This window comes from Protomyctophum bolini (assembly GCF_963924005.1).
Source record: "Protomyctophum bolini genome assembly, chromosome: 1".
NCBI classification, from domain to species: domain Eukaryota; kingdom Metazoa; phylum Chordata; class Actinopteri; order Myctophiformes; family Myctophidae; genus Protomyctophum; species Protomyctophum bolini.
Window position 1 is genome coordinate 32677568 of NC_137862.1, and position 7269 is coordinate 32684836.

Sequence of the window (7269 nt, forward strand, 5' to 3'; positions counted from 1 at the left end):
GTGTGTATGTACGGTATGCATGTGTGTGTGTGTGTGTGTGTGTGTGTGTGTGTGTGTGGTGTGTGTGTGTGTGTGTGTGTGTGTGTGTGTGTGTGTGTGTGTGTGTGTGTGTGTGTGTGTGTGTGTGTGTGTGTGTGTGTGTGTGTGTGTGCGTGCGTGCGTGCGTGAGTGAGTCCCATGGGATCTCATTAGGAACAGAGATTGTGTGAGGTGTGAGGCTGAAAGTGTCCTTATAACATCAGTCTGTCCATCACACACACACACACACACACACACACTAGAAAATTAAGGCCCGGCCCTAACTGGGGCGGCACAGCCCAACTAATTAGCATAAATTTCAGGCCTGCATAACTCTGCCCTAAAATGTCAGGTAGAATTTGAGAAATCTACAGTATCACAGAGTAAAACACAAGTCAGCACCATCTTCATAATAGATGAATACAGAATAGAATTATATGTTTTAATATTATAAAATAAATCAATATTATAATGTATATATATATATATATATATATATAGGAGCCTGGTCCGAAAATTTCGGGCAGAATTTGAGAACGCACTCCAACACACACACACACACACACACACACACACACACAACCTCTGCTGTTGTGTGTGGGTATTGTGAAAGGGCGTATAGCAGTGGAATGACCAACTCACACGTTATAAACATCTTTCTACAGCTACGATGATGCTGCTCCCTGCGCCGAGTCTTCTGATTGGTCTGCTGTGTTTGAGCCATGCCCCCAGCACGCAGGGATTGGACCGGCTCACTGAGGACGCGGAGCTGCGCTCGGCGTTCAGCGCGGCGCGAAGCGACAGCATGGAGGGCGGGGCCAAGATGACCGTGACCTTTGACCTGGTGTACGTGAACATCGGCGGAGACTTCGAGCCGAAGGCGGGGCTGTTCCGCTGCCGCGTGCCCGGAGCGTACTACTTCTCCTTCACCGTGGGGAAGTTCCCTCACAAGGACCTCAGCGTCATGTTGATGAAGAACAGGAACCAAGTGCAAGCTATCGTCTACGAAGAGAACAGTGGAGAGGAGAGGAAGGTATGTCGAGAGGACGGTATATGGATGGATAGATGGATGGATGATTTTATTTTAGAGAGCACACAGGAAGGAATATAGAGGAATAGGAGAGAGGAAGGTAGGCTATAAAGATCGAGACAATTAATTAGCCAAGAGCAGGGTTATTACTCAGTCTGGACCCAGGAGTATAGTTTTATTTGTTGATGGAATTGCCAGTATATTTAGTCATCGTAGCTTAGTTAGTTTTATTTTATTAACTTAATTTAGTTTTAATATGTATATCTAGTTTTCGTCAGCGGACAAAATTAAGCCTTTGTATGGTTCCGTCAGGTCCAAAGCCAGAGCGCCATGCTGCAGCTGGAGTTTGGCGACACGGTGTGGCTCCGCCTCCACGGAGACCCTCGCTACGCTCTGTACAGCAACACGGGACACTACACCACCTTCAGCGGCTACCTCGTCTACCCCGATGTGTACGAACCCCGCCATATGGACTACAACTCCCAGCACACCCACAGTGCAGACTACAATTCCCAGCAGACCCTCAGTACAGACTACAACTCCCAGCAGACCCACACTACGGACTACAACACCCAGCAGCCTCCTCAGCAGCAGCAGGAGAGCGTGATGCCCTCAGCAGGTTTGATAAAACTCTCTAAGCTAATAGCCTTGATCTTTGCCTTTCTGTCTTTTATTGATACTTTTTTAAAATCATTCTTATACATCAATCATTTTACTCTTATAGTTATGTTTTATTTTAACTGTTTTCTTCCCATTCTTTCTGGATGTTTATGTTTATGTCTGAGCCCGCCCACCTGTCCTCCTATTGGCCAATTTTAATATCGGATAAACTTGCTTTGTGTAGATGCCTCCCTGACAGCAGTCAGGGGAGGAGTCAAAGACCCGACTGAGGAGCCACGGGAGACGCAGGAGGAGGAAGAGAAGGGTGATGATGAGGAGGAGGAGTACGATGAAGAGGACCGGCGCTCTGCGTTCTCGGCGGGACGCACCCAAAGCATTGTGGGCGAGGACCAGAGAGTGGCCGTGGCCCAGCACCAGCCAATCGGCTTCGACTCTGTGTTTGTCAACATTGGCGAGGACTTCAATGTAACAGAGGGTACGTGGTGCTAATGTAGCATGGCGGTATGGATTAGAAGAGGAAATAGTTTTAGTAAATACACCAATTAAGGTAAACCACCTGAAACATGAATTACTCTCCACAAGGTTCGTTATACACTTAAATTAATAAAGGCAGAAACGGGTATAACCAAAGTACAAAAGGTTTTATTATAATTACACATAAATCATCAGCATCAGTATCATTAAAAAGGCAAATGCATTCATGGGGAATAAAGGTAAAGGGGAAGAAGGGAGGGCCAGGCTGACCGACCCAGGGCAGCGGCACCCCCACAAATCAAACCAAACCAAATAATTAAAATCAAGCACAACTGAAAGGGGGTTACCACTGCCATGGGCCGTCACCTGGTCCCAAATGGGGTACCCCAGCACCAGTCCTGCAGAGGGGAACACAGAACAGCAGTTAGGGACTCATAGTGAAATACATTCAAAGTACATAATTTAGCCTACTAGAAGTAACTTGCAGTCTTTTAGGGGCCCAGTGCCCGTTGGCCTCCCAAGTCACAACACAAATAACAGACAGAATAAACCAAAATAATAACAAAACAATGATGACCCTGTCTATAAAGCCTGTATTTGTGGACAGAGGCTACAAAGGGTGGACCACATTAACAACATCTCTCTCAGATAGCAAGGCTCCATTCCATCTCCATTCCATCTCATCTAAAGGGCGGCGGTGGCTCAGGGGTAGAGTGCCTGGATGGGAACCGCAAGGTTGCCAGTTCGAACCCGGGCTCCCCCAGAGTTACTGTCGAAGTGTCCTTGAGCAAGACACTGAACCCGTAATTGCTCCCGATGTGCTAGTTGGTGCCTTGCATGGTTTCCGCTGCCATCGGTGTGTGAATGGGTGAATGTAATGCACAATCTATGTAAAGCGCCTTGGATAAAGGCGCTATATAAATGCACCATTTACCATTTACCATTTATCTCATGGGAGCCCAGGCGGTGGATGGGAAGGAGTGTAAACAGAATACTTTATTTTATGGTTGGCACAGCATAAGCTATAGCAAAACAGCAATGTTGTCATTCACTGGCCCTGCAATAACAAACGGCCATGTTAATACACTCATTAAATAAATCCAGAAAGACATGCAGGACAGAGAAATACAACATTAACATACCACGTCTGCGAGGCAGAGTAGCACGTACACCTTCACAATGCCTCGGTGACGGGCAACAGCCATGGAAGCACACTGAAATGAATGCATTCTACTATTATGCCATCGTAAACGCCCAACCACCAGACTCGTTATCTACTTGTTCTGATGGTCTTTTCAGATGGGCAGCGATTAAAGCGCCTAGTAATTAATTTTCAATGAGGCGTATTTACGTGGGCGCGGTCCCATGAAATTGTCGCGCTCGTGCTCATTTTGTGCACATGCCCGCAACTAACTAGAACTGGATTGTGTTGAGCTTTGTTTTACGCTTGCATTGTCATGAGCACTACACACCTGGAGCAGACCTGTCATTGATCCAGGCAACAACTTCTGTGTCACACGCTCCCCGCCTGAAAAGAGCTTTAGCCATCATGAAAGAGCACATTTCTGCAGGATTCTTCTATTGCAACTGGTATTGAGGATGATTTGTACTGTATTGTACGTCTTGCTGATGAATTGAATACACAGGACCACAATGGAAACAAACCATCAAGGCTTTTTTGTGTTATCCTTTAAGACATTAAAGGGCGGCGGTGGCTCAGGGGTAGAGTGCCTGGATGGGAACCGCAAGGTTGCCAGTTTGAACCCGGGCTCCCACAGAGTTACTGTCGAAGTGTCCTTGAGCAAGACACTGAACCCCTAATTGCTCCCGATGTGCTAGTTGGTGCCTTGCATGGTTTCCGCTGCCATCGGTGTATGAATGGGTGAATGTAATGCACAATCTATGTAAAGCGCCTTGGATAAAGGCGCTATATAAATGCACCATTTACCATTTACCATTTACATTGCTTGCATAATTGTACTTGCTGTGCTGTTTTGCAACTTGTTTATAAAGTATTCAATCAATAACTTTTATAACAGCATATGGAGGAGCAGGATGCAGGATGGAAGGTGAAGGTAAATAATATATAATATATAAGAATTACTAGTAGAATTAGTATTTCATCTTTTTCATGTTTTCCATTCCAGGCGTGTTCACGTGCCGTGTTCCAGGAGCATACTACTTCTCCTTCAATGCAGGAAAGCTGCCACACAAGGTACCTACACTGTACATACTGATACTTATAGAAGTGTCCCCAGTACAATGTATACTCCTCCAGACTATTTATGTGTATAATTCTGGCTCCTCCCCCAGACTCTGTCGGTGAAGCTAATGAAGAACCGTGTGGACGTCCAGGCTATGATCTATGATGACAGCCAGGGAGAGAAGGCTCTACAGAGCCAGAGCCTTATGCTGGCCCTGAAGCCTGGAGATACCGTGTGGTATGACCTGTTAGCTTAGCATATTTAACCTCACATACACATACAGCATACAGTATATGAACTCTGTTAGCTTAGCATAACCTCACATAGCCTACTACACATACACTATGAATTTTGTTAGCTTATAGTATAACCCCACATAGACACTTTGTGGTAGGACCTGTTAGCTTAGCTAGCTAGTCTATGCAAACACAATTGGCCCAATGGCCCGTGTTCGGGGGAGGGTAGTTGGCAGCCAGGCAGGGAGGAGGGCGTTCTTGTGCAGGCTTGGGGGGATGAGGAGGACGAAGGCTTTACATTCTCCCGGTGGGGTCTCCTCACTGGCAGGTGAGTCAGAAATTAAGGATACAACAGCAGTGACAAATAGTCCGGCAGCCGGGGCGTGTTAAGTGGGACATTTGGTAGATCATTTTTTATTGGCCTAAAATATAAAGAGTTTTTGACAATGTGTTTTTAGGTGTGATAACTGATTATAAGTTTTCATGAAAACCCCATATACATTTTATAAGAGCTAAACTAGCGAGAAGTGTTGGTATCCTGGGCAAAATAAGACATCTTCTAAATTACAAATCACATATACACCTTGTATTGCACCCTTATAACACCATATATCTCACCTACTGTGTGGAGGTGTGGGGTAACACCTACAAAAGTAACCTTGAGCCAATATACATAATGCAGAAAAAAGCTATAAGAATAGTAAACAATGTAGGTTATCACGAACACATATATATACTGTTTCTAAACTCACATAGGCCTACTTACTATTTTTTTATTTGGTCGACTTTAAAACTGCACAGATAATCTATGAAGCAAGACATAAAATGCTTCCTGGTAATATTCAAAATAGGTTCAGGGATAGGGATTGTATAGGTATGAGCTGAGAGGTGAACTTAACTTTAAACAACCAAGGGTCGGCACTACTTTGAAGAGCATGTGTATTTCTGTTCGTGGGGTGAAGCTGTGTAAATCTAATCCAATTTAAAAAAGGCTCAAACAGGCAATATTGGATAAATACCATACGTTATGCTGAATAATTGAATAAAATGCTAATGTGAAATGTAAAAGTGAACGATTAGGGATCCAATTATGAACTCTATGCTTTTGGCAGTTTTTTCTGTTTTTTTTTTTTTTTTTTTTTTGCTGTTTTGTTTGTTCTTTTGTCTTGTGGTTGGTTTGTTTTTTATGTTTTTTCTAAATGTTGATTGTTTTGTAGACCCTGTATAATTATGTTCAACGTTCTTTTGTAATTAAGGATAGGCATAAATAACCTATAAGCTTCTGCCTATTCCTTTTCGATCGTGTTTAAAATAATAAAATAAAATAGAAATATTTGTTTTGTAATTTAACTGAATAGATCGAAATAAACCATTCATTCAACATCCTATATAAGGCAAAAATGTCAGAAACTTTTATTATATGCTTTACTTAAGCATGTGACGTGTCAAACAATGGGTTTTCATGATTCTGAATCCATTGCAGGTATTAGTTTAGCACAAAAAACACTCCTTGGGCTAAAAAGTCCATAGCCGATTTGGGCAAGTGGCTATGGCCGTTTTTATCCCAAGGAATGTTTTTTGTGAAAATTGGTCACATATACCGGTCAGCAAGTGGATTCATGAATGTACATATAGACAATATTTTAGGCCAATAAAATAATATACCAAATTTCCTACTTTAAACAAAATTAACCTGTTGGCTGCTGGACTATAGTGACAACACAGAAATGCAGACTAAATTGTGGAGAAAAGGGAATATAAAAATAAGTGGCCACTAAATAAATTATACAAATTATTCAGTTTTATTTTTATTTTTATTACAGGCTATACTCCCACCAGAGGGACGGCTTCGGTGCCTACAGCAACCATGCCAAATACATCACCTTCACCGGCTTCCTGGTTTACCCAGACCTCCCCTCTGCCCTCAGCCAATCACAGGCAGAGAAGGAGAAGAAACCCTAGCTCTGCCCTCAGCTAATCACAGACAAAGAGGGAGAAGATGTACCAGCTCCAGGCGGTTTGGACATTATTACCAGTTACTCTCTCTCTCTCTCTCTTTCTCTTTCTTTCCCCGGTGTTTAGTGTGGTTTAGGCAGCGTTTCTGTGAGGTTAAAGTTTTGCATAATATAACCATGGCCACGCCCACTCTGGGCGAAACAACTGAGAAATGGGGAGGGAGTGCTGTGACTTTACAGTGTTTAGCGGCGAGCGGAATGCTAATTAAGTATGATTATTAAAATTCTGGAACAGTCAAAAACAGCAGACGTACAAGCTCACGTAACGTCACTTGTCACTTCGTGCCTCGTTCTGAGCTTGTAGATCAAATTTTTTAAACATTTTTGAAAAAGTGTTTTTTTTATATATATATCATTTTGGATTTTATTTTAACACAAATCTTCCGCGGCCAAATACATATCATTTTGGGGGTCCTTGGCATGACTTTTTTGAGAACCACTAACTCAGAATAAAGGCATTTATAGGACGGGCCTCCGGTTTTAATGGGGTTATAAGTACTGTGTTGAGGTATTTTTACTTTCCATACTTATGGATGATTTTATACTTCTACTGCACTACATCTCAGATGCAAATATTGCACTTTTCCTTGTTGTTTTGTACTCAAAATATTTGAACACGTTACTTCCTTGTTACTTTGGAGATTTTAGATTGTGGTAACAAAATCACGCAT

The 7269-nt window shown here is 42.9% G+C and overlaps 1 protein-coding gene across 1 annotated transcript; it reads left to right on the forward strand.

Annotated features, from left to right (window-relative positions):
* Positions 1-688: 688 nt before the first annotated feature.
* On the forward strand, positions 689-6545 carry c1qtnf4 (C1q and TNF related 4; the record flags this gene model as incomplete). Its single annotated transcript, XM_080770409.1, has 6 exons — positions 689-1051; positions 1361-1651; positions 1940-2144; positions 4291-4358; positions 4457-4584; positions 6407-6545. 6 exons carry the CDS (start codon positions 689-691, stop codon positions 6543-6545), a joined length of 1194 nt encoding a protein of 397 aa, XP_080626535.1.
* Between the last annotated feature and the right edge of the window lie 724 nt (positions 6546-7269).